The following is a 27,810-nucleotide window of genomic DNA, read 5'->3' as shown; positions in this document are numbered from 1 at the left end:
ACAGGAGCAGGGCATGACAGTCACATGGCTCCAGTGGAAAGCTTCTCATCGTACTGTAAATGCATCTTCCTAAGCCAAAGTCAGACATTGCTGTCAAGCAGATGAGTCGAGCGCATATATCACTGCCACCTCCGAGACGGAGGCAGTAGCCCACAGCAGAAGGCAGCAAACACTACCTTACTTATGGCTTCAGCTGTGAATGCGTGTCTGTGACCAGTGAGGCCTGTGGATGTGGAAGATTCAGTTCCCACTCAGTTCTCCAGGGCGCTGGGTCTGTGATATGTGCAAAGTAATTTCTCTTTCGTGGAGGAGGTCCATGTACTTGGTAACTGGTATGTTACATCAAGCATAAATTCTCCAGAAGACTGGCATTGGTCTTTTCTAGAGAGTTGCCCATGTTAGCACAGGACTGAAGGGGAGTCAAAGACACCTTTGCAACAGAGCTGCCAAGGAGGAAGGGCAAGAAACACCAGTATGATCCCTTGCCATAGCACTTGCTGTAATCACAGACAACTGAGCACCAACATGCTCTTTATGAGAAGATCCAGTGGTGTTCTCACCCCACCAAGAACGAGTCGAGGCCCATATTGGTGGCAAATGTTCTTCCAAGCTTATTGCAAGCAGCGCATGGTAGTGCACGGTCCTCATGACAGTGCATTAATCACAGCCAGTGACAAAATGTCTTCTGGAACAAGCGATGTATGATCTTTGATAGCTTTGTAAACAGTGATCAAAACAAATCACATAAGGATAAGCACTGCATTATGTTCCCTCCATATCTCAGGCCAACTTGTTCCTCATGCCTCACCTGAGCCCGTCCTTTCACCCGCACAGTGGACTATTCCGTTCATAAGCTAACTGCTATCATTTGCTTTTCTGACAAGAGGTCTTAATAGCACATTTAAGCCCTGACAGCATTTAATCGCTGAGCCACAGCTTCCGCGAGGGGCACAGTGGACAATGCTTGAGAAATTCTTTCTGTGAGCTGGATGAGTGCCCCAGCAGTGCCTACACCCCTGGGTAAGCACATCTTCTCAGCTCACAGCAGAAGCTATTCCTATCTCTGTATGCGAAGAGCCTGCCGACTGCGGTTGCAACCTGCTCTCACTGTCTCTGTGACTTCACAGCCTGTCAGTTTTCCTATTGACACTTTTCCAGTTCATGGCAACCTCTCTCCTTTCTGTGGGCTTGCTGCCATAAGAAAGAAGTGCTTAGGCTGCCTCCAGCCAGCAAGTGGTACGTTAGCTCCTCTGAAGCTGTGTGTTTGAGCCTGTGTCAGGGTTCGCTTTGCTACCAGTTCCTTTTCATCCTTCAGTGGTTTACCTTCACAGGTGCACACAGACAGCAGTACGGAACTGAGCAGGGAAGTCACACCTAAAATACTCATGAAAGACAAGACAGAGACTTTCCCAGTTTGTCAGCTCTGTCTGAGATTAATCTCCTGGCTAATCTGTTGCAAAGGCTACTTGTGTTCTGCAGGAGACTTGGATTTTATCCTTGTACGATGCAAGCAATCCAGCTACTTGTGTCTGAAGGCTTTATTTAACTCTTACTCTCTTACAAAGGAGATGTGCCCTCTGTTTTATCCAGAAAATTGTTAGTTGCACATTTGTGATAAAATATCCTCTTCTGTCTTGTCTCATCTTTATGGCTCATGCAGATTTGGGCCCTGTTTGTGGAATTTATAAGGACTTTTCATTCCAGCACATCTGAGTGATTCTTGGAGTTTTTCTCTTTCCTTTTCCTCTCTGTAGATAATTTTCTTTTCCATTACTGGTGCTATTACATTCATGGAAGACTATGTTGGGAGAAAAAAAGACAGACAAAGAGAGGGTTCTACTACTGGGTTTTTCTTCTGAGGCAGCAACAGCAAGGGAAGCAGGAAAAAAGGCCTGCAGCCTCCAAATTGCATCCTCAGACTACGGATAAGGACTAAACCAAACACTAAGCAGCGCACCAGTGGTTTTTCTTATGCTTTGGCAACAGTGACCCTTCCTTTCACACCAAATGACGAAAACAGGCACAAACATTGTGTTACTATGATTCCTAATTCCTTGTTTCATGTCATTTTCTCAATATCTAAGATATTGATGATATCGGAGTCCGCTGAAAGCCCTTCACGTTATAGCTCAGAACAGGTTGGTTCAAATAATGTTGGGCTCAGTGATCTACAGCACAAAAACATCCCGACCCAATTTACTAGCTCTCGCCACACTGGGAGGTTAACATGAGATGTGCATTATGCCATTCAGGTGAGGGAAGCGTAAAGTTGGGAGTAAAGCCGTCTAATCATAGCTGGACTGAAGGCTTGGGAAAACTGCCTTTTCATCCCTAATGTGCACTACATAATGATGGAAGAGGTAAAGACTATTGGAAAGTGGGTGCGAACTGTTTAACTCCCTGTGCTCTGGTCCATGTCCGAGCACGGACACTGGCAATGGCACTGCCAAGTGACTGATAACACATTGCCTGCGTCGTTCCCAGTGCCGCGCTGGAGCCTCCTGTTCAAACACGTTAACCCTCCCACCTTGTTTGCAAATCAAAGAGTTCAGCAATGGCAATAAATTGGTACCATTGCTGTGTGGGCACAGCACCGTTATGTACCATCATTAGGGTGACGTACCTGCATGTGCAAAAACATGTTGAAGCCTGTCTCGTGTTAGCTGTGAATAATATGATCTGTTGGTTGCTCACCAGCAAGGCCTGGACTTGAAACCGTGTAAGCGCATCTGTTGTTTCTCACACACGGGTATCCTGACTTTTGAAACTGTTTGGCAGGAAAGGGTTGATCTCTATTTGTTGCGTTTCAGCACTAAGAGAAGTTGTTCAGCACGCTGAAAGCTCTGGAACAAATCTGCAGGGCCACAGCAGAAGCATAGAAGCATAGAATGGTGTGGGTTGGAAGGGACCTTTAGAGGTCATCTCGTCCAACCCCCCTGCAGTGAGCAGGGCCATCTTCAACTAGATCAGGTTGCTCAGAGCCCGGTCCAGCCTGACCTTGAATGTCTCGAGGGATGGGGCCTCCACAACCTCTCTGGGCAACCTGTTCCAGCATTTCACCCCCCTCATTGTAAAAAATTTTCTTCCTTATATCCAGCCTAAATCTACCCTCCTCTAGTTTAAAACCATTACCCCTTGTCCTGTCACAACAGGCCTTGCTAAAGAGGTTGCCCCCATCCTTCCTATAGTCCCCCTTTAAGTACTGAAAGGGCACAATAAGGCCTCCTTGCAGCCTTCTCCAGGATGGACAACCCCAATGCTCTTAGCCTGTCCTCATAGAAGAGGTGCTCCAGCTCTTGGAACATTTTTGTGGCCCTCCTCTGGTCCCGCTCCAACGGGTCCATGCCTTTCTTGTGCTGCAGACCCCAGAGCTGGACGCAGCACTCCAGGTGAGGTCCCACCAGAGCGGAGTAGAGGGCCAGAATCACCTCCCTTGACCTGCTGGCCACGCTGCTTTTGATGCAGCCCAGGGTACTTTCTGGGCTGCAAGTGCACATTGTTGGCTCATGCCCAGCTTCTCATCCACCAGTACCCCCAGTCCTTCTCTGCAGGGCTGCTCTCAATCCCGTCAGCAGGTCTGACTTAGCCAGCACCTGTTACAGAAAACTTAATGATCTTGCTGTTGTTGACCCCAGAAACATTCTGTTAAGCACAGATTTGTCTGTTGCCAGCAGTTGATGAGGAGGCTTATGAGAAGTAGTAGGAGCCACAAGAACTGTTAGGATTATAGAGAGACATGGGGTATGCTTTCTCGAAGGGCATGCAGTTCCTTTTTTCCCTCTTGCCCATTGTATCTCTCACCCGTTATTTCCTTCTTCCTCCTGAGAAATAAAATAAATATGATTTTAACAGAAAATGCAAATATTGCCTGGTCACAGCAACTTTTGTCTTAAGTTAACAGGTACAGCAGAAAGGTAAAAACACATCAGATGACTTTAGGTTGGTATATCCACACTCTGATTGATTAAACCAGCATTTTAATACTCTGAACCTCATTTTAGTTTCAGTTTTCTCTGAAAGTTATTTACCTTTTGCAAGCAATTTGGATGAAACATTGAAGTGAGGTGTGAGTTATCTTTATGTTTGATGGAGACATCTTCAGTTTCTGTACCTCTTATACCCTTACAACATATATTTAATTTTCAGCCTTTCAGCTGAATTCAGGGAGAAAGAAAAAAATGGGAGGGATCTCCAAAGCTCTTCTTTTCTTATGGGGTCCCAATTTGTCCAGGCCGTAAGCCTTCACACCCCCAAGTTGATCTGTGGTAGAAAACAACTGAGAGCCAGCTGCACCTTACCCTGGGACTCTGGAAGGGACCTCTGGAGATCATCTTGTCCAACCCCCCTGCTTGAGCAGGCACACCCAGAGCAGGGGGCACAGGAACACGTCCAGGCGGGTTTTGAACGTCTCCAGGGAAGGAGAGTCCACAACCTCCCTGGGCAGCCTGTGCCCCTGCTCTGGCACCCTCACAGGAAAGAGGTTTTTTTCTCATGTTTAGGTGGGACCTCCTGTGTTCCAACTCGTGCCCATTGCCCATTGTCCTGTCATTGGGCAGTATTGAGAAGACTCTAGACCCATAGTTCTGACACTCTCCATTTAGATATTTGTAGGTATTGATGAAATCCCCCCTCAGTCTTCTCTTGTACAGGCTGAACAAACCCAGGTCTTTCAGCCTTTCCTCATAAGGGAGATGCTCCAGTCCCCTGATCATCTTGGTAGCTCTCTGCTGGACTTGCTCAAGCAGTTCCCTGTCCTTCTTAAACTGGGGGGCCCAAAACCAGACACAGTACTCCAAATGTGTTCTCACTAGGGCAGAGCAGAGGGGGAGGATAACCTCTCTCAATCTGCTGGCCACACTCCTTTTAATGCAGCACATGATACTGTTGGTCTTCTTGGCCACAAGGGCTCAGTGCTGGCTCAGGGTCAACCTACTGTCCACCAGCACTCCCAGGTCCTTCTCAGTGGAGCTGCTTTCCAGTAGTTCAGCCCCCAGCCTGTACCAGTGCATGGGGTTGTTCCTCCCCAGGTGCAGGATCTTGCACTTGCTCTTGTTGAATTTCATGAGGTTCCCCTCGGCCCAGCTCTCCAGCCTGTCCAGGTCTCGCTGGATGGCAGCACAGCCTTCTGGTGTATCAGCCCCTCCTCCCAGCTTGGTACCATCAGCAACGTTTCTGAAGTTACACTCCATCCCGTCATCCAGGTCATTCCTCATACAGCAGGCTTCCCAGTCCTTTTATCATCTTTGTGGCCCTCCTCTGGACACTTTCCAGCCTGTCCACAATTTTTTGTATAGCAGGGACCAAAACTGAGCACGGTATTCCAGGTGTGGCCTGACAAGTACTGAGTATAGTGGGATAATGACTTATATTTGCTTGTGATGCTGTTGTCACTGCAACCCAGCATCCTGTTGGCTTTCTTTGCTGCAGCAGCACACTGTTGGCTCATATTGAGCTTATTGTCCACCAGGACGCCCAGGTCCCTTTCCACAGAGCTGCTCCCCAGACAGGTAGGTCCCAGCTGCACTCCAGGATGATGTTATCCCAGGTGCAAGACCATACACTTGTTCATGTTGAATCTGATAAGGTTCCTGTTAGCCTACTCTTCCAGCATATCTGGTCTTCCTGCAGGGTGGCTCTCCCTGATAAATTATCTACTCAGTTTGGTATCATCAGCAAACTTCATCAGGGTACACCTGATCCCATCATCCAGATCGCTTATGAAGATATTAAACTGCATGTTCAGCTATGAAGGCCTCCTGACTCTCTTGCTTGACTTCCTGCATGTGAGGTGGACCATTTTTTAAATTGGAAGAGGTTATCCTCGAAAATCAAACAGCTCTCCTGGACCACTCTTCTCTCCATGTCTGTCTCCCATTGGATTCTTCCAAGCAGGTCCCATAACAGGCCAAAATCTTTTCTCCCGAAGCCCAGGGTTACGATCTGGCTTTGTGCCTTTCTTCCTGCTCTCGTGATCCTGAACTCCACCATCTCATGGTCACTGCAGCCAAGGCTGCCCCTGACTTTCACATATCTGACCAGTTCTTTCTTGTTGGTATTTGGTCCCACAGTGTCTCTCCTCATCAGTTCCTCCATCATCTGTGTTAGGAAATGATCATCAAGGCACTCGAGAAACCTTCTGGACTGGTTGTGCCCTGCTGTGTTTTCTGTCCAGCAGACATTAGCTTGGTTGGAGTCCCCCGTGAGGACTAAGACGTGCGAACATGAGCTTCCCTCCAGCTGTCTGAATGCTGTACTCACGTACTTCTTCCCGAAGAAGGAAGACTTGTTGACATTTGGCTTGGAGACCTTTAAAACTATTCAAAAGTGGTTTTAGGAAATTTTGAAATTAGCTGTAGGTACAGTCTACCCCCATTATATTTTCCCTAATATCTTCTTCCCGTCTTTTTCCTGACAAGACTAACATTTATAAGTACATCTAGTGTTTTTCAGCTATAGTGCTTTTCAGGTGTTTCACCAGGGAATGCCTAATCTCCATTTTATAAATGAGGAACTGGCCTTCCTCAGAGAGAATATGCAATGTGACAGAGGTCATAAAACCTTGTATGGCCCATAAGCTATCAGTGGCTGATAAGGGATTCTTGTTTCCTTCATGTTGTTTCCTTCATTGCATAAGATAACTCTAAATATTGCTGCTGCAAGACAACTGACTACAATTTGTGCAGTTATTGTGTTGTTCTCTCATATTGGTACATACAATGTGGAATTGTACATAAATTACAGCTTATAATAGGGAGGTGATAGTCTGATTTTCTACAGAAGATATCGGATACTGGAATGGATTGTTTCATTTGTGGGAGAGCTATTTGGCCAGATTCAGTGCTTGAATATTAGCAAAAAACTCCAGAGTGTGGGCAAGAGAGTTCTGTGGACCTCTGCTGCACTGAAGACACTCTTGCTAAGTCACTTGCATGACAGAGATGAGAGAACGAAATACTGGAGACCCTCCAAAAGCAGAGGCTCCAGAGCAGTGCCCTGCACAGAAACTCAGGCTGCCACTGCCCATGAAACCCTTGTCTTCTAGGCAAACAAATGGAGAACCCTGATTTTGGAACTACCGGGAGGTAGGGGCCAGAACTAATTCATTTAGAATGTCAGAAAAAATATAGATTTAAAAATGAGAAAAACAAGGTAGGATTTTCTGAAAAATGGGATCCTGTGTTACAGCCAGGTAGTTGAGAACTGTTGACTGTTCCCAGCCTCTAATCTTTTCTGATTTTGTGGCAACTTGTTTCTGCTTCCTGCATTAGTTAAAAATGACTATTGTTCCCTTAATACAGTGTTGTGGTTTAGCGGCAGCTCAGCCCCACACAGTCGCTCGCTCACTCCCCACCGGTAGATGGGGGAGAGAATCAGAAGGGTAACGCTCATGGGTTGGGATAAGAACAGTTTAATAATTAAAATTAAAAGAAACAACAGTAGAAATGCAATGTAAAGGAGAACAAAGAGAGGCGCAAAGCCCCGGGGGAGGGGGAAGGGAGGGGAGAGGGGGAATGAACCGCCGAAACAAACTGCACGTGCCGCCTCCGCGCTGCCACTGCCCCGCCTCAATATACTGGTCATGGTGTCACATGGTATGGAATGAACCTGCCATTGGCCAGTCGGGGTCAGCCGCCCCACCATGGCCCTGCCCCTCCCAGCCCCCCCGCCACGCCACACAGCAGAGCGCGGGAAGCTGGAAAGGTAGCCGACCCCCACAGTGAGGAGAATTAACTCCTTCTCAGCCAAAACCAGCACATTCTCCACCCCTTATTCCATACCATTTACACCATGCCCAGGTCCCATATGATGCAATACAACCGTACCAACCACCACCCCTCCCCTTCCCATCCTTTAACATAATACACAGACATCATTCCCTTAGTTCATGGACCTTCCCTGTAAAATGTCCATTAAAATTTCCATTGAGTTCACCCAGTCCATGACTCTGGGCTCCATCTGTTGTATCAGTCTTTCCGGGTGGGAGAGACGGTGTGTGGCGGTGGGTTGCTGCATACCGAGTCAGTCATCGTTCCATCACTGCTGCACGGCTTGTTTCATAGTTGATCTTCCATGGGTTGGGAGGCTCGTACTCCGATATCATTGATACAACACAGAGGTGACACACAGTATTATATAGCAGTTCACATTGTGCCATTCAGTTCATTGACTGTTTTCACCCAAAATCAAATCCCCTTGAGGCACACATCGGATTTCTCCATCCTCCCGCATCACCCACCAAGTGCACCCAGGTCCTCGAGCAAAAGCAATCCCACGAATGGGTTTGCCTTTGCCGGAGGCAGGAAGGACCCAGACTGTTTTGCCCAGCATACTTTTTGTGTGCACTACAGGGACTCTGTCCCCTTCCACAGTATGTAGGATTTCTGACTGGGCAGGGCCAGCTCTGTTGGCAGATCCCCTCGTGTTGACTAACCATGTGGCTTTTGCTAAATGTGTATCCCAGTGCTTGAATGTCCCACCCCCCATTGCTCTCAGTGTAGTTTTTAACAGTCCATTGTACCGTTCAATTTTCCCAGAGGCTGGTGCGTGATAGGGGATGTGATACACCCACTCAATGCCGTGCTCTTTGGCCCAGGTGTCTATGAGGCTATTTCGGAAATGAGTCCCGTTGTCTGACTCAATTCTCTCTGGGGTGCCATGTCGCCACAGGACTTGTTTCTCAAGACCCAGGACAGTGTTCCGGGCAGTGGCGTGGGGGACAGGATATGTTTCCAGCCAGCCAGTCGTTGTTTCTACCATTGTAAGCACATGGCGCTTGCCTTGGCGGGTCTGTGGGAGTGTGATATAGTCAATTTGCCAGGCCTCCCCATATTTGTATTTCAGCCATCGTCCCCCATACCACAGAGGCTTTACCCGCTTCGCTTGCTTCGATTGCAGCGCATGTGTCACATTCGTGGATAACCTGTGCAATAATATCCATGGTCAAGTCCACCCCTCGATCACGAGCCCACCTGTATGTTGCATCTCTCCCTTGATGGCCTGAGGTGTCATGGGCCCACCGAGCTAGAAATAGTTCACCCTTATGCTGCCAGTCCAGATCCACCTCAGCCACTTCAATCTTGGCAGCCTGATCTACCTGCTGGTTGTTTCGATGTTCTTCAGTGGCCCGACTCTTGGGGACGTGAGCATCCACATGCCGTACCTTTACAACCAGTTTCTCTACCCGGTCAGCAATATCTTGCCACAATGTGGCAGCCCAGATGGGTTTGCCTCTGCGCTGCCAGTTGCTTTGCTTCCACTGCTGCAGCCAGCCCCACAAGGCATTTGCCACCATCCAGGAGTCAGTATGGAGATAGAGCACTGGCCACTTTTCCCGTTCAGCGATGTCTAAGGCCAGCTGGATGGCCTTTACCTCTGCAAACTGGCTCGATTCACCTTCTCCTTCAGCAGTTTCTGCTACTTGTCGTGTAGGACTCCATACAGCAGCCTTCCAATTCCGGTGCTTTCCCACAAGGCGACAGGACCCATCAGTGAACAGGGCATATTGCTTCTCATCTTCTGGCAGTTTGTTATACAGTGGGGCTTCTTCAGCACGTGTCACCTCCTCCTCTGGTGATAATCCAAAATCTTTGCCTTCTGGCCAGTCCATAATCACTTCCAAGATTCCTGGGCGACTGGGGTTTCCTACTTGAGCCCGCTGGGTGATCAGTGCAACCCATTTACTCCACGTAGCATCAGTTGCATGGTGTGTAGAGGGGATGTTTCCTTTGAACATCCAGCCCAGCACTGGCAGTCGGGGTGCCAGGAGCAACTGTGCTTCAGTACCAACCACTTCTGAAGCAGCTCGGACCCCTTCATATGCTGCCAATATCTCTTTTTCAGTTGGAGTATAGTGGGCTTCGGACCCTCTGTATCCCCGACTCCAGAACCCTAGGGGTCGACCGCGGGTGTCCCCACGTGCTTTCTGCCAGAGGCTCCAGGTAGGGCCATTCTCCCCGGCTGCAGTGTAGAGCACATTTTTTACATCTTGTCCTGCCCGGACTGGCCCAAGAGCTACTGCATGGACTATTTCTCGTTTAATCTGTTCAAAGGCTTGTCGTTGCTCAAGGCCCCATTTGAAATCATTCTTTTTCCGGGTCACTTGATAGAGAGGGCTTACGATCAGACTGTAATTTGGAATATGCATTCTCCAAAAACCCACAACGCCCAAGAAAGCTTGTGTTTCCTTTTTGCTAGTTGGTGGAGACATGGCTGCTATTTTGTTGATCACATCCATTGGAATCTGACGACGACCATCTTGCCATTTGATTCCTAAGAACTGGATTTCTCGTGCAGGTCCCTTCACCTTACTTTGTTTTATGGCAAAACCAGCTTTCAGAAGGATTTGGACTATTTTCTCTCCTTTCTCGAAAACTTCTTCTGCTGTGTTGCCCCACACAATGATGTCATCAATGCATTGAAGGTGTTCCGGAGCTTCTCCCTGTTCCAGTACAGTCTGGATCAGTCCATGGCAAATGGTAGGGCTGTGTTTCCACCCCTGGGGCAGTCGATTCCAGGTGTACTGGACGCCCCTCCATGTGAAAGCAAACTGTGGCCTGCACTCTGCTGCCAGAGGCATTGAGAAGAATGCATTAGCAATATCAATTGTGGCACACCACTTGGCCGCCTTTGACTCCAGTTCGTATGGAAGTTCTAGCATGTCTGGCACAGCAGCACTCAACGGTGGAGTGACTTCATTCAGGCCACGATAGTCTACTGTTAGTCTCCACTCTCCATTAGACTTCCGGACTGGCCATATGGGACTGTTAAAGGGTGAGTGGGTCTTACTGATGACTCCTCGGCTCCTCAGTTGGTGAATGAGTTTATGGATGGGGATCAGAGAGTCTCTGTTGGTGCGATATTGCCGCCGGTGCGCTGTTGTGGTGGCGATTGGCACCTGTTGTTCTTCGACCTTCAGCAACCCCACCACAGAAGGGTCCTTTGAGAGACCGGGCAAGGTAGACAGCTGTTCAGTTTCCTCCGTCTCCAAGGCAGCTACACCAAAAGCCCACTTGTAACCTTTTGGGTCCTTGAAATACCCTCTCCTGAGGTAGTCTATGCCAAGGATGCACGGAGCCTCTGGGCCAGTCACAATGGGGTGCTTCTGCCACTCATTGCCAGTTAGGCTCACTTCGGCCTCCAATACAGTTAGCTCTTGGGATCCCCCTGTCACTCCAGCAATGCTGATGGGCTCTGCCCCTATATAGTTTGATGGCATTAAGGTGCACTGTGCGCCGGTGTCCACTAAAGCTTTATACTCCTGTGGGTCGGACGTGCCAGGCCATCGGATCCACACAGTCCAGTAAGCCCGGTTATCCCTTTCCTCCACCCAGCTGGAGGCAGGGCCCCTCTAGTCCTGATCATGGCAGTCACAACTCACTTCCTGTAAATGTGAATCAGGAGTCCCTCTATTACACTTAGAAATAAAATCTGCGCTTCTACTCCTCTGTCTGGGGACTTGCTCGCTGGAAACTGGAGCAGCAGCTTTCCTGGAAGAGCCTCCCTGAGTGACTGTTCTTCCTTGCAGTTCATGTACTCGTGCCTGTAGGGTCGAAGTAGGCTTGCCATCCCACCTCATCATGTCCTCTCCGTGGTCACGCAGGTAGAACCATAGGGTGGCCCGTGGTGTGTATCCCCTTCTTTGAGTCAAAGGATGCTTATTCCTAACAGCTGAGACACTGCTCTGTCGAGGTGGGGAGTAGGACAGATCTTCTTTGAGTTGCTGGACCTCTTGGGATAGTTTCTCCACAGCAGAGACAAGCGAGGAAGAGATATTTGTGTCGTAATCCCGGAGTCTATCTATCACCTCTGCCACCGTTGGTGTCTTGTCATCTTTCCAGGACATCACTGCCAATGAGTTTGCATGCGAAGATGGTGCGCTCCGTACAAACTTCCGCCACATGGGTCGTGTGCACTCGGCTTCATCTGGATCTTTGGATGACTGTTGATCGTCCAGGTCACCATAAATCACCTCAAACACAGCTAATTCCCTTAGATACTGGATGCCTTTCTCCATAGTTGTCCATTTTCCTGGGCGATATGTAACATCTTCTTTAAAGGGATACCTTTCCTTCACTCCAGACAGGAGTCGCCTCCAGAGGCTGAGGGCTTGTGGTTTTTTCCCAATTGCTTTGTCAACGCCCCCTTCCCCAGAAAGGGATCCCAATTGTTTGGCTTCTTTTCCCTCTAGTTCCAGGCTACTGGCCCCATTATCCCAGCATCGGAGCAGCCAGGTGACAATGTGCTCACCTGAACACGGCTATAATCTTTTCGCATATCTCGCAGCTCACTTAAGGACAGGGATCAGGTGGTCTCTATTTCATTTATTACTTCTCCCTCCTCTCCCCGCGATGGCCCTGGTTCTTCATCATCCCGTTCTAAACGAGTTGATGTCCGCTTCCAATATTTCGTCTTGTGTATGGGGGCAACTGATACTGGTACGGGTTTATTTTCTGAGCTAGCTCCGGTACTTGTTGTGGGGGTTTGAGTGGCTGCAGTGCCTGTTGTCAGGGCTGGATTGTCTACAGTGCCAGTCACTTTGCATTTCAATCCAGAGACATTCTCTTCCCCCTGGGGGCACTGAATACTGTTGAGCAGGGCTCGGTATGCATGGGCCAGACCCCAGCACGTTGCAGTTATCTGTGTCTCTCTGGAGTTCCCAGCGTAACAACATACTTTCTCCAAATATTCTACTAGTTTTTTAGGATTCTGCACTTGTTCGGGGGTGACACTCCAAAACACTGGGGGTGCCCACTGCCCTAGGTATTTGCCCATGCTATCCCACATGCCCTGCCACTCGTAACTATCAAGCCTCGGGGCAGATTTCTGGGTGATATTCTTAAGCTGCTTAGTCAAAACCAAAACAACATGCCCAAAAACTAACAATAAGTGCACCTTAACCGCCCAAGGATGTTCAAGATACAAAAACGTTGTTGTAACAAAGGCACAGACATCATAGAACAAAGTTGCAAAGGTATTATTCTGTATTTCCTCCATATAAAATCTCTCAGAGGAGGAGCTATAATTGCTAATTGCCTCAACAAGGTGGTGTCCGAAGTACAGTAACGGTTTCAGCAAAAACCCCAAATACCAGATAAAGCTGAAAACGAGTGTTTGTATAACAAATCTTGTAGGCAAAACATTACTAATCACAGCAGAACACAGCAGACTCAACAAACCAACACCGATTTTTAACACCAACTGCAAAAAGGACAACATGGCGCTGGGACCAGCAGCTGTTGTTATCTCCAGCCCTTGAGCCCCACGTTGGGCGCCAAAAAGACTGTTGTGGTTTAGCGGCAGCTCAGCCCCACACAGTCGCTCGCTCACTCCCCCACCGGTAGATGGGGAAGAGAATCAGAAGGGTAACGCTCATGGGTTGGGATAAGAACAGTTTAATAATTAAAATTAAAAGAAACAACAACAGAAATGCAATGTAAAGGAGAACAACGAGAGGCGCAAAGCCCTGGGGGAGGGGGAAGGGAGGGGAGAGGGGGAACGAACCGCCGGAACAAACTGCACGCAGCCGCTCGCCGCTCGCCGCCCGCCGACCCGACGCCGCGCCGCCTCCGCGCTGCCACTGCCCCCCCTCAATATACTGGTCATGGTGTCACATGGTATGGAATGAACCTGCCATTGGCCAGTCGGGGTCAGCCGCCCCCACCATGGCCCTGCCCCTCCCAGCCCCCCCGCCACGCCACGCGGCAGAGCGCGGGAAGCTGGAAAGGTAGCCAACCCCCACAGTGCGGAGAATTAACCCCTTCTCAGCCAAAACCAGCACATACAGGTGACTCACTGGCACAGTCCGTACTTCTTTGCCTACTTCCCTGCAGCCTCTTCCTTTCCGGCCCTTCTTGCAGACATGCTGTGTGGTGGAATTGGATGTGTGGGCTTCTCTTGGGTAAGTTGACTGGGGTATGTACTGCTAGGTGGTAACGGTGCTTCACCTTGCCAAGATTGTAAGCACAGCAGTAGCACTCTTCAGTGAAATTATTGATTAATAGCAGCGAAGTCACAGGACTATTTTTATAGGTAAATTCCCTTGCCTAATTAAGTGTTTTCACATAGACACCCTGAATGACTCCAGGAAGCAAAGGCTACTTCCTTTCAGTAGTTTTGCCCTTGAAAAATCACCAGCCTTTGGAATTAGCGGTAGCAGTGCAAACTTACTGGTAATTCATTGAGTAGTATGACTGCTGCCTATCACCCAGTGTTGTTTTTTCTCTTATCATCTGCATGAATGGGAAATTTTGTTTAAAAAAGCCCCACATTCATCTGAGATGTCCTCTTCTCAGACAGATTTGTACTTGATGTTGAAAAAAAAAATGCAAGATGCAAATCCTAGCTTTAACATTTGAGAGTCCTGGTTCTATGAGAGGCCGGGTTTGACATTTTTTCGGTAACTGTTAGAAACCGCACGCACAAAATGGTCTTCAGGTCCCAAATTTAGCTGGTGAAGTTAATCAGCTAGTCTCCTCCTCTATAGTCCAAGGACAGAGAAAGAAAGGGAGAGAGAGAAAGAGTTTTCTTGCTCTGGTAGATCCTATTTCTCTTCATGGTCTAGTGAGGTTATTCCCTCTGTTCTCTTTCAACACAGGCTGCAAGTCCAGCTTGCACGGAGCTGGAGACTGTCATGCTGGATTGGCTAGGGAAGATGATTCATTTGCCTGAAGACTTTTTAGCTGGGAAGGATGGCCAGGGCGGAGGAGTCATTCAGGTAAGAGAGGACACAAAAAAGAATATGGGATGAGTTTGTGGACTTTATGATTTTGTCAAACCTTCATATCATCCCAAAACACTAATAAAGGAAAGGTATCTTTTTTTCTGCCACATGTGTTCCTTTCAGACTTTCAGAAAGGCTGATGCTCTCTGAGAATGTCCACAGGTGGGTAGGATCGTTCATGAAAGTAATGGTTTTGTTGTCAGAGCAGCTGGATTCTGAAACACTCTTGCCGGTGAGGAATTGTTAGTAGTTCGACGTAACAGCACAATTTGGGCTTAAAATCCAAATCGTAATGTTGAAAAATCATGTAGGGTGGAAACTTTAATTTGTTGATCAAGTGAAGTGAGCTCATGCTTACTGACAGTGTGCAGCAGTTTCATGGCTGAAAATAGGAAAAATCTTCTCAAATAGAAATGTATCTGAGGATTTGAGCACAGCATCATGGCAAGTGGTTACAAAGGCTTCCAGGAAGTCCCTCTCAGACCTGTTCTCTTGTTTGCTTCAGTCCGTTTCCAAAACAGTATTCCTTTTCTCGGAGGAGAAAAGCAATGGATAAGAACACAGGAGAGCATCTTCTATAAGTAGAAATAACAGAAGGTAGTAGAAATCCTATCAGTATTTGTCAAAGAAGTTGAAATTATTTTAAGAAACTTTCCTTATGTAAAAAAATGAAGTACTGTAATATTAAAATAAAATGAAGAGCCTGAAAATAAAATGTGAACCTGAACGGTTCTATCGGTAGATAGTATAACTGTCAGACTATACTGCAGTATCCAAACAGAACAAAACACCCAGACTTGGACGGTGACTGCTTAATGAAAGCCTACAGTGTCTGGACAGAGTATCTGTACAATAATGAATATATCATCAATGGGCAAACTTGCATGCATAATAAAGCTGTATTGTTTGTCAGCCATGGCTCCACTAGCGCATGGACTCTCTGCAAATGCAGCCTGTGTCTACCATGAGACATCCAAAAGCATTTCCAGGTAGCTGGATTCAGGTGCCTTTAGGCTATGGCCCGGCTGTACATCAGGAGGCAAGATTCAGCTGTTGATCCCCATTTCTGTGTAAGGAAATCCGTACAAGAACTGTTGCATACACCGACCACGCACCAGCCTGGATGAACAGCCGGGATGCCAGGACGTCTTGTGGCACCACCGGGGAGGCAGATAAACTACATTTGCCATGGCAATACCTTTAGTAAATGTTTAGGGACTGTCCTTTTCCCTGCTTATTCCATTCATGAGGCTGCTGGATTCCCTCGCTGTTGAGATGTTGACATGTGTAGAAGGCAGCTTTGTCTCTCATAAATAGCTCAGCTAACTTCAGTATTAGGAGAAAGTCTGAGTTCACGGGGATCATTCATGTGTATGAAGCCTGTAGGATCAGGCCCACCTCCAGGGCAGAAAGAAGACTTCCCAAACACTTCAACACTTCTTGTAATTAGTAAGTATGCACAGGTCTTCCACAGAGGGAGGACAGACTTTTGGCGCAGGATAAGAAGCAGCACTCCAAAATTAGCTTGTTGACACTGGGGATATTTCCGAGACATACTTACGAATACAAGCAGCTGTACTCCTTGCAGCGATAAGTGCTTCGGCAGAGGAAGATTCACGTGACAATTGCTCAACTTTGAAAGTACCTAAAAACTCTGTCTTGCGTATGGACCCCCAAAACCATTGGAATTTACGAACATGTCTTTACAAAGTGTTACTTCTAGTTTACAGGAGCAGTTTAGAGCATGCTTCATCTGCCTGCTCTAGAGGGAAACCATCTAAAGAATTTGTGGGAGCTTGTACTCTCTTGTGATATTTACAGATCAATTGATGCAAAAAATTCCCCTCTTTGTTGTCACGGAGTATCCAAGGCACCGTTTAAACTCATGTTTTGTGAGTCAAAGGGCAATTTAGAAACAGTGTGTGACTGTTCCTTTCCTCTGCGTGTTTCTGATGAAGAAAACGTACATAACTCATACTTTGTAATGCAGTTACCTGTATTGAATCATAGCTTTTTGCTCTCTCAGTGTTCTTCCTCTTGTAGCCACAATAACTGATTTGCCCAGGGTAACTCTGAAAATTAAATAAGCATCATGATTATGCCTGTTGCTTGACAGGAATGAGAGTTGACAGGCAGATTCTGATGGAAGCTAAATGGGTGGAAATCCAGAGTAACAGAAATCAACAGTTACTCTGCCGTTGTTGCTGGTTCGCAAGTGGTTGGTGCCTGGTTCGAGAGCCTTTTCACATGCATTTACGTCTGTGAGTCCAGCTTTCTAGCACTGATTACAAGGCCGGTGCCTAAGCTGAACGAGCACAGGGATTAAAGAGAGCAGGCAGAGGCATCCGGAAGGAGGAGACCAAGGCCCAGTAGAGATTCCTGCCTTGCTGTCACACATATTCTTAAAAAGCAAGAGGTTGCGCCGTTTCCCATATGCAGCATCTGGTAACAGCTTTGCAGATTCATCCAGAAGAAAAGGCTGCTTTCCTTCTTCTGGACTGTCTCCCTTTTGAACCTCCCTTCACTTTGTCCCACAGGGAAGTGCAAGCGAGGCCACCCTGATTTCACTGCTTGCTGCAAGAACAAAATCTATCAGGCGGGTGCAGTCAGAAAAGCCTGAGCTAACAGAAGCAGACATCATGGGCAGGCTGGTGGCCTATGCTTCCGATCAGGTGGGTACCTCTCAACACCGTGGAAACGTGGGGTCTCTACCTAAACAGTTTCAGCCATCTCAACAGGCAGGTGAATTCAGTGTAAACTCTTTGGATTGGTGACTATCTGGTTTTGCTTGTTGAAATCTTATTGTACATCGTAAGCGGGCTGGCATCTCGCCTGTGCTGCCATAATACACAGAAAAATATCCGGAGGTCAGTGTTGCACAGTATTGCTGTTTTACGGAAAGAACTCACTTGAAGTACACCAAGGTACTCGAGACGGGTGTTAATTTCAGTTGTGTTGCCTAAGCCTAGACCAGCTTTTGTTACCTCCAGGCTTGAGTGTCCGTGTGTGCGCACACTCTTTTCCTCCTACCTATGCATGCGCAAACAAACACACGTTCATCCTCCCCTGTACGCAGGCATGGGTGCAGGTGCATGCACACAGACAAACCTGGTGCGTGAATATGAAGCGAATTGCTCACAGTACTTGAAGAAGCTGAAAACATTTATTATTTTTGTAAAAGAAAAAACTCCTAAAATCTCCATGTATCAATACAGCTAAGAAATCTTCTAAGAAAACAGAAAACTTAATCCTTGATTTCTGGCTGTGAGTGGTATTTAGGAGACGGAGTTAGGCTGCATTCTCAGCAGGCCAGGACCATGAGAGGCTTCTACTGTTAATGAAAGCAGATTTGAGTCGTGTGAGCTCTGCTGCTCTGACCTTTCTGACACGCTAAGCCTACTGAAGGGCCAAGCAATGTTGCTTCTCTCAGTAGCGGTGACATTTTCTTATCTAAATGTCAGCGAGATGGAAGGAGCTTCCTTAGTACTTGATGTTTAGTTTAAAGTAATATCTGATGCTGCAGAATAACATGGCCAGTTTCAGGCTTACCTTGATTTACTACTAAGTGCATGTTAAAAAGCACCAGAGAACAAGTTGCAAGTACACTGGCTCTTTGCTGGGGGGAAGAGGGGCTGCACCTGTAGGGTGAGAAGACCTCCAGCACAAGAAAATATGAGGAGAGATAACTGTGTTCAGAAGGCACAAAGGGTATTAGTCCTTTTTTCGTCTGTGACCCAAAGGTCTGTGTGGTGCAGGCCGCCAGTCCCAGAGCTCAGACTCTGACCCTGTGATGCACAAAACCTTCTACTTGTTTTCATTTTTGTCCCGCGTAAATGGCTGACCTGAAATGAGGGCTGACAGGCTCTCCTGCCTGCTGAAGGTCAGAGGATCTTACGTTTACAGAAGGATTTGCCTTGGGATATTGCCGACCTTTCAAAGCAGATTGTTGCAGAGCTCACCGGTCCTTCTGCATTAAGAACAGACCCGTGTGACTCATAGGCAATAATCCACGAAAGAAAGTAAGCCTAAGCCGTTCTGCGGGAGAGAAAACCATGCGCTGACAGAGCACAACACTGCAAGAAAGCATTAGGAGGGAGGTGGAAAGTTGGCCGGTAAGGAGACCCAGAGCAGAAAGTTGAACTCAGATCTCACACTTCTTGGGAGACCATTTCAGCTGTGCAGCATTTTGGGAAAATCTTTATCCCACTGAAATCATTTTGCTTTGTGTTGATGAGTACAGAGCGGGACTGGCAACAAAGCTTTCCCCAGCAACGACTTGGGGGTTTGGAGACACCGGAAGAGGATCCCTGAGTGTTTTAGTGCCTGGGCTATCCTGGCTGAGGCTCCTCTTGCCTCAGTGAGAACGTGAGACCTGGGAGCTGAGAGGAGCATCCAGCTGCCCCTGATAGCAGACACCTGACTGTTTGGGACCAGGACAGAAGTCAGGGCAGTTTTTTGATAATCTCAAGTTTTCTCAGGCCATTTTCTTCACCAATCTTTTTTTTTTTTCCCATCTTTATTTGGCTGCGTTGCTCTCCTCAAGGATGGCGGGAGATTCCTGAGTCCTTTGCTGAGGACTAGGAATGCCATGGAGCAGCAAGTCACTAAAGATTTGTTGTAACATTTTAAGCTTAAGACTGTGAGTGGCTGTAGTTATCAGAGAGCCTTACGACAGTTTTGGAGACTTGAGGAAGGACTCGTGAGGCTCTGTCAGGCTAACAGCCTCAGTGTATTATTACAGTTTGCTTATTTACAATTCTTGTGTAAATGAGTTCCGCAATACCTCCTTCCACTGTACCCTTGAATGAAGCACGGCATTGCGATGGCACGCACATGGTTTTTCACTTCAAAAGCAGTTAGTTCTATTTCAGGTCTAGTCTTCTAAGTTTTCTCAACCTGGTGCCTAATTAGTTTGCCAGGGCACTTTAAGAAGAGGCGCAGCTGAAATACAAGTTAATAGTCAATCTGCCATTAAAATGCATCATTCCAGGGATATGTGAAGGTGCAAGGCAGAACTTTAGCTTCACCTGGTCTTGTTCAACCTATGCTTTGGCTTAATCTTCTCCATAGGTTCATGTGGTTAGAATAAAATTAGTAATTGCTTTTGTAGGCCGCGCTGGTTTTGGCTGGGATAGAGTTCATTTTCTTCACAGTAACAGGTATGGGGCTGTGTTTGGATTTGTGCTGAAAACAGTGTTGATAGTTCAGGGTGGTGTTTTAGTTACCACTGAGCAGGGCTTGCACAGAGTCAAGGCCCTTTCTGCTCCTCACCCCACCCCACCAGCGGGCAGGCTGGGGTGCACAAGAAGCTGGGAGGGGACACAGCCGGGACAGCTGACCCCAACTGACCCAAGGGATATCCCACACCAGATGACCTCATGCTCAGCATGTGGAGCTGGGGGAAGAAGAAGGAAGTGGAGCACGTTCAGAGTGATGGCGTTTGACTTCCCAAATAACCGTTACGCGTGAGGGAGCCCTGCTTTCCTGGGGATGGCTGAGCACCTGCCTGCCCATGGGAAGGAGTGAATGAATTCTTTGTTTTACTTTGCTTGCATGCGCAGCTTTTCCTTTACCTATTAAACTGTCTTTATCTCAACCCATGAGTTTTCTCACCTTTACTCTTCTGATTCTCTCCCCGATTCTGCTGCGGGGGGGCGTGAGCGAGCGGCTGTGTGGTGCTTAGTTGCCAGCCGGGGTTGAACCACGACATAGGCACTAGCAAGAAGCAACAAGGGTAGGATGGAGACTATGAATGAGAATAGTCACGGTACAAAAAGGTGAGAAATTTTTCTCTTTGAAATTAATGACGATTAATGAAGTTGTAGAAGGTGGAAGGTAAAAGAACTTTTTTTGTTGTTTAGTCATACTCAGAAGGAGAGTATTTTGTGTCTAAACATACCTTTTACTCTTAATAGAGTTATTACAGGATTCTACTTCAGAATTTTGTAACAATTTCTTAGTGATATCTTTGTTTTCATTTACTGAGATGTACTTTATGTTCTAAAAATATTATTTAAGGGGAATTCAAATACAATGGGTTATAAATGAAATAATATATTGGGAATGATCCTTAATTGCCTACCAAATGAATGCCGATTGAACCACATTTGTTCAGTAGGTAATCTAAAAAGAAATGGTAATGTAAGGAAATACCTCAGTCTATAGCATACCGTGATGTGTATGTTTTTAGGGTTCAGCAAAGCTGTATGCCATAAAGATATGCCGGTGAGCAACTGACTCATTATCAGGCAAGCTGATCATCTGCATGTCTTTCGGTTGATTTGGAGCCAAATCCCAAAGCTCTTCATGGATCCTACCTAGTTGTGGGCATGTTAATTAAAGCTCTCGCTGGGGTTAATTGAATTCTTGTCTGAATGACGCCATGGCAATGGTTTCAAGAATACTTCAGGGTTTCTATTAGAGTATTCTGTGTACACGTGTGTGTGTATGTATGTGTGTCCTTCTGCCTATCTGTATGAAAGCGGGAGAGGTACGTATCTGTTGTGTACCAGCAACAATCCCACAACCTCAAGTCTTGCTTTACTTGAAAGAAATGACTTTTTGTTTTCAAATTCAAAGGAAGTTCTTACATTCCAGTAAAAGATATCTGTCTTAAACCCTGCCCATTTCTTTGTAGGTTCATTCATCAGTGGAAAGGGCTGCATTAATTGGTGGTGTGACGATCAAAAGTGTTCCTTCAGATGATACATTTAGTGTTTGTGGTTCAGCCCTAAAGAAAGTTCTGGATGAAGACAAAGCTTCCAGTCTTATCCCATTCTTTGTGAGTACTGGATTTTAACTAAACAGTGGATTTGTTGCTTCTGATAAGCTGTTTCTGTCATGAGAGGTGACCTCATCCCTAAGAGAGGGATCGATAGGCAGCCTAGCTAGAATACGAGGACAGGCTCCATGAGTGTTCTTCACACACCTTCTGTGCAGTATGAGCAACCCATTTGAGCAGCTGGTTGCAATTCTCAGCAAAACCTGATGTTTTCAAAGGACTTAAAGTTATATTAGACAGTTGAATAAATGCAGTGAATTTTGGAGTTGCATGGAATCCTGCAAGGTTATAATTGCCTAACACCTGAACCGCCTCTTTGACAGAGGTTTTTCAGGTTCTAACTTACTTGCATATAGAACAAGTTCAAGTTAAAGGCAATAAATTAAAGGACGGTATCTCAAACTTGAGTATTTTCAAGAAAAAATAGTTTCTCCTCTGCACTACTTTAGCAAAGAAATCTACCTCCATCACATACCCCAAATAGCAGGAAGGTGAGACATTGCCAGGCAGGTATTTGTGAGCATGTGACTTATCTCTAACAGGTGAGCTAATCTGGCTGTGGAAGTTCTAAGGTATCATCATTTCTTGTTAACCGACCATTTTCCTGTCCAGAGATTCCTGCTTCCGCAGCAGTCCAGCAAAAGCACATCATCAACAACATCTTTGGCTCATTTCCAGCCATTATGCCTTTACAAAACTTGATACAGACCGTGACTTGTATAGATCTCTAAAGGGGTATGATATGCTACCAATAATATGTTTTTACTGGCCTCCACTCACGAAAAATTTGATGGAAAGAACCCTATTTTAGAAACCAAGGACTTCAGAAATGGGATTTTGTAAGAGAGTCATAATATGTTGCTATTTTTCAGTAAAGTCACGCCTGACAATGACTTTTTCCTTTCTTTCATGTGGTAACATTTTGAAGAGGGCTAATATGACTTAAATGTCTATTAACTCTATCACGTGGAGCAGCAGTCCATGCATTGTATTTTAGTGCTCCCTTTCTGGCTTGCAGGTTTCAAAAGCCTGTCTGTTTCTTCTGTTCTTGAGTAATTTGGTGCTATTGTATTTTGTTCTGGTGACACAGATAAGCACAGTGCCAGGGAGACACCTTATGCCACTTTATTCCTTGTCTCCCTGTATTCGCTGATCCTTCACAAATGGGAGTGATTCAACATCAAAGCAAAAAGTTTAACGGAAGAAATTCGGCCTGAAGAGACGTGTGACAGCAGAGATACTGTTCCTAATGAAGGGATCTTGGTTGCATCCAAGCTGATGCAGTCTCCCTTATCAGCAAAAAAAAAGTTTTGTAGGGGACTAAAAATACAAGCAAAATACAGTGCCTTATAGCCATGATTTAATGAATAAATGAGGAGTCATTTTACCGGACTTGACAGAAGTGCTTTGATTGTAGAGGGGAGTGGAGAATCAGGGGCGTGTTACCTGATGCGAAGCAGGTTCTCTCATTACAGCAATCTGGTAATTATAGGTTTGCTTTTCACATACGTAGGATGTCGCAGTCTGCCTGTTTTGGGAGGGGCATTGTCTTTAAAACAAGTCTTTGAATTCCTATCCACCATCAATATCTTTTAGCACTAGCAATGTGTATATCATTTTGTTCAGTGAAGGCTATTGCCAGCTAGTGCGCCCAGACCTCTACGCCTCTTTCCTTTTCTTATTTCTGAGCGCAGACGTGTTAATTTGCCTCTTTCAAAATACTTTTGCAGAAGTTGAAACAGAGACAGATTCATAGAGCAAAGCAAGCAGACTGCACAAACAAAGCACTTGCCCGTCTCAGGTGTTCTGGCAGTAAAGTTGCCACGATTTAGAGAGGAACAATTTCCAAGTGTGGGCGATATGCACCCCTTCATCCGGCCACCAGTTAAGGGGCAGCTTTAAAGCATGTGCTGAAGTCATGTCCATTTCCTGAACTATAAACACTAAGCGGTGGTTAAGCGTGCGTGTAAATGCCTTTCTCAGTTGGGCCCTGTGCTTCCAGCTCGAGACAGGCCTCTACGTTGAATCAGTGTTGACCAGGATGCTCAAATGTGGAGACCACTTAGTTCAGCACTGCTAAATTCAGACGTAGGGCCTGCTGCATCCCAGCCTAGTTCACTTGAACGTGTGCAAGTGGCCTGTGAGCTTTGTGCTGCCTTTCATAAATCAACACTGATACATTGGAGCTGGCATGTATATAGCACAATACACTTCAACAACCTCATCCAGCATAAAGCCGCTCTAACACGATCGCCTGGCAGCTGAACAAAGGCCCAGCGCGAAGCCTCTTGGATTCTAGCTGAAATGGCTCTTCTGAAGGATGTTCTGCAGGATATTAAGAAGCAGGCTGTTTGTATCCAGACTCACTTGGGAAACAATAAATCAGAATTAGGCTGACAGAGGAGCCATCTTTTCAGTAGAAATTAACGCTTAGCTCCTGACCGCAGATTTCCATTAGGAAGAAGCCTTCTTGAGACATGTACGGATGTCTAGGGTGATGTACAAGTCCCTCTTACCGAGCTGTGGCCCTTTAATCCAGGCAGCCACGTTTGATGACCCATTCTGTCAACAGGAACTCCAGCACCTTTAAGTTGCTCAAGTTCAGAGCCTGCTTACGTACCATAAACTGGAAATCATTCTGATGATAACTGCGATGTGAGGTTAGTATGGGGCCATATGATAAGCATGTGGAACACACAGACAATATATAAAACTTAGCTTTAATAAAATACTGTGACTATATTATATTACTTATCAGTCAATTTTATATTAACATTTGATTAGCATTTGATTGCATCTGTCTCAAGGGACACTTATGGGAGCTTTGAAAAAAGTAGATTCTCAAAAGTTCCACTGCAGGAAAGGCATTGCCTAAAATCAATTCATTTTGCCTTATATCATCTACTTGCTCTGATTGCTGTGGCCTTTGCAGACAGTTCTTCCATTTGATAATTTTCTTTGCTGTAACACCTAATTTTTTTGCCTTTGTGTTTTTTGGCTCTGCAGTTCTGTGCAACACTTGGAACCACACCTTGCTGCTCCTTTGACAAACTCTTTGAGCTGGGTCCTATATGTAAGTCTTTTCTGCTCCTTTCTAAAATTGCAGAAAACAGTTTAAATCGTGCTGAGGCATTTCCAGGGCATTGGGCAGCAACTGGAAGCAGCCTCATAGAAAAACCGCTAGGTTTGATGTTCTGTTAACGTGTTCGGGGGAGCCTAAAACATTTGGGGTTTGTAAGGTGGTGACTTGCTCTGTGAGGTGTCCTGTGTCCTGTTGTGTGGAGTCCTTCCACACAAGCCCCAGAGACTCAGATTCTCCCAATCCTCCTTTCTAAAAATGTTTCTAGTAGTCTGCTTAGCAGCGGCAGATTATTTTGCTGCTCAGGTTATTCCGACAGACCTGACCTAGTAAACTGGTGACACCAGCACTTGTAGGTGTAGCAACTAATCGTGTGTTTCACCAGTTGCTCTCAATGATCTCCTGCTTGTGCAGCAGAGACCAGCAGAAGGACTGCGCACTACTCAAATCATAAGTCTCATGCTGGCTTTTCTGCGTGCAGGTGAATTTTCTTCTTGACACACGTGAGCAGTAGTCCCACGGAATAAAGGCAGTGTCTCAAACCAAGCATACCTAATCAGTTGAACTCTGAACATGCTTCCAAATAAGCCCAAGTCATGGCTGCTATGAATAATATTTTATTAGCTTTTTCCAGACATCTGTGCAAAAAGAAAGTGTAGCTCACAAGAATGCAAATTCCGGCGTGAACTTGGTGCCCAGTTGCCGATCTGAACGGATATACCTCTGTAGGTGGAAGTACCCACCCGAGTTATTTGGTGACCAGAGTAAAGATGTTATGTGGGCTTCAGTCATCAACTCACAGGCCAGAATTGTTACCAACACTGTGCATTAATACAGGTGATCTATAGCAGGGTGTGAATACGAAATTACAGAGATTACACGAGAGGCTCATACGCTACATATTGCTGCAGAAACCGTCCAGTGACTAGTCAAACCCAGCACTTTCTTAACCTTTCAGTGCTCGCCTTTGCATAAGAGTCTCCGTCCTTGAAATAAATAGTTTGCCGCCCATAGTTCAAGAGCGTGTGCGTGCACATATATCAATCTGTAAAAAATACTGTTAGGAAAGGTGTGTTTGTGATTTGTGAGTTAGCAGTGGGGAGCACAGCTGAAACCCTAGCCCCTCTTGCTCACGTAGATAGTTTTATGACCATAGAAATGATAACTACCTCTCTAGATACACCTTTTTAGAGTGTATTTTATAATGGTTCTTAAATGAAAATAAGTTCATATTTTATGCTGCTTAATATTGGTAGGATAAAGCTAGCCATGTAAGGACTCTGTTCCAGCAGAAGTGGGGAGGCAGAAGAGTGTGTTGTGTAGACATCTTTACGCATTAACGGAAAGCCAGATGGAAGCAACATTTAATCCCTTAATTTAATTTTAAATTGGGAAAACAACAACATCAAAGAAAAACCTCTCAGGCACTTGGCATCATGCAAATTAATAGGGCTTTTTAATCTGCTGTTTAATTTTCTTCCCCTTCAATTACTTTTTATTTTTAGGTAATAAGGAAAATATCTGGATGCATATTGATGCAGCCTATGCTGGGAGTGCATTCATCTGCCCTGAATTCAGGCACCTTTTAAACGGCGTAGAGGTGAATCAAGTGTTTCTTCTGTAGCAGCCTGCTAAAACCTTGCTCTGCCATCGAATCTGTGTGTTTCTTATGCATCCAGCATTAATGGCGCTTCTAGAACCTCTGAGTCCGCTGCACTGCAGTTTACACTACAAATCCCTCTGTACTCTATTACATTACAGAGGCTGTAAATGCTTATTCTGCATTGGTTTTCCTTCTGACTTAGATGAAAAAAAACGTAAAAAAGAAAATACCCTGGCAGTAAAAAAAAAGTAATTTCCTGGTCAGTTGTAATTTTATGGATGAACGTGATGTGCAGATGCTAAACTAAACATAGCATTTGTCTCTATGTATCAATTTTGTGTGTGTATGTTTAATATGCTTGGAAGTAGAAAGCTTAGTGAATTGTTTTTGAAACTGGGATAGGAACCGCAGTGGATGTCCCTGAGTGTGCAGATGGTTTTTTTGTTTACCCTGAGAGATCTGCTTTTCCATAACATGCCTACCTAAAAAGTACAATTGCTAGCAATTGCTCAGAATGTTGGTAACGCCAATAGCCCAGCTGCCCGCCTAACCTGAATCCCACCTCCCAGATAAGTGAAGACTGGACTACAGCAGTAGTTAAGTAAGGTGACGCCAGCACGAACATTATCTATAAAGCCCCAGTTCAGGAATTCATTCGTAGTCAAGGTGCACTCAGACAATTTGACAAAGTTGTGTCATCAGCACGCGGACCCTTTTCTCCTTCATAACTCTGTTTTTTCTTTATCCATTCTCAGTTTGCAGACTCATTTAACTTTAATCCTCACAAATGGCTCCTAGTGAATTTTGACTGCTCTGCTATGTGGTAAGTATTGCAATAAAAGAAAACATTACAAGAGGCAAAAATCACAGGTTAAATTAGTCTGCCTTTCTAGCAGTAGGCTCTTATTTACGTTTCTCTGTTGAAATGAGGAGTTCTGGATGGATTTAACTCTTTGCAAATTATTTACAAAATTCACTCTTTCATTTGATCCAAGATTCTAGAAGTAAAATTTAGAAATAGGCCTGAGCTCTGAGTTATGTTCCAGAGAGAGGGAAATCCTGAGAAGTCTGCGGATTCATACTTGCTCTGTTTTGGGACTGTTGAAAACATAAATGAAAAAAGCTTCATCGAAGGAAGTTAATGCAGTGAGCAGCAAGCTCAACAGGGCTTTTTCTCCTTTTCCATCAAATGTATTTTTGTTTGAGCCTTGATTCTTTCAAAAGCCTTTCCAAAAATGCTTGGGATTTGGCTGATGACAAGCGATTGCTTTCAAAAAGGACTATTTGTGCAATTTTGTACTGATTTTCAGTTTCCCCAGATGACAGCAGAGATGACATTTTGATATAAAAACATGCCAAAGTAGAAACCAGTAGACATACTTCGAAGCAGAGCAAAGTATCGTAGTAGTAATAGCAGCGGTCATAATAACATCCCATAATAGATGGTCCTGTTGCGTCCCAAACTGGAATCTCCAGAAGCTAGTGTCTTCCAGCATCACGGCTGATGACACTTCTTAGCAAAACAGCTCTTCAGTAAATGCAGACCGTTTACCAAGGTAAAGGAAAACATTAGTTTCAGTTATGATAGAACAAAACTGGCAAAAATGGAAACAGACAAAAAACAGAAT

At 45.8% G+C, this 27,810-nt stretch overlaps 1 protein-coding gene across 2 annotated transcripts in view; it reads left to right on the top strand.

The window, feature by feature from the left end:
- Positions 1-13,782: 13,782 nt before the first annotated feature.
- The window catches only part of LOC142053156 (aromatic-L-amino-acid decarboxylase-like), a 35,987-nt gene continuing 21,959 nt past the window's right edge, over positions 13,783-27,810 (top strand). For both annotated transcript variants that reach the window (XM_075084345.1, XM_075084344.1), the window contains exons 1-7: positions 13,783-13,897; positions 14,594-14,713; positions 17,257-17,391; positions 21,357-21,500; positions 24,507-24,573; positions 26,085-26,179; positions 26,938-27,005. In XM_075084345.1, coding sequence (XP_074940446.1) covers positions 13,859-13,897; positions 14,594-14,713; positions 17,257-17,391; positions 21,357-21,500; positions 24,507-24,573; positions 26,085-26,179; positions 26,938-27,005 — 668 coding nt within the window. In that variant the 5' untranslated portion in view covers positions 13,783-13,858. The remainder of the gene's footprint in view (positions 13,898-14,593; positions 14,714-17,256; positions 17,392-21,356; positions 21,501-24,506; positions 24,574-26,084; positions 26,180-26,937; positions 27,006-27,810) is intronic.

This window comes from Phalacrocorax aristotelis, chromosome 2 (genome assembly GCF_949628215.1).
Source record: "Phalacrocorax aristotelis chromosome 2, bGulAri2.1, whole genome shotgun sequence".
NCBI lineage: Eukaryota > Metazoa > Chordata > Aves > Suliformes > Phalacrocoracidae > Phalacrocorax > Phalacrocorax aristotelis.
Note: the sequence above shows the minus strand (reverse complement) of the source record. Positions and strands in the feature narration are given on the sequence as shown.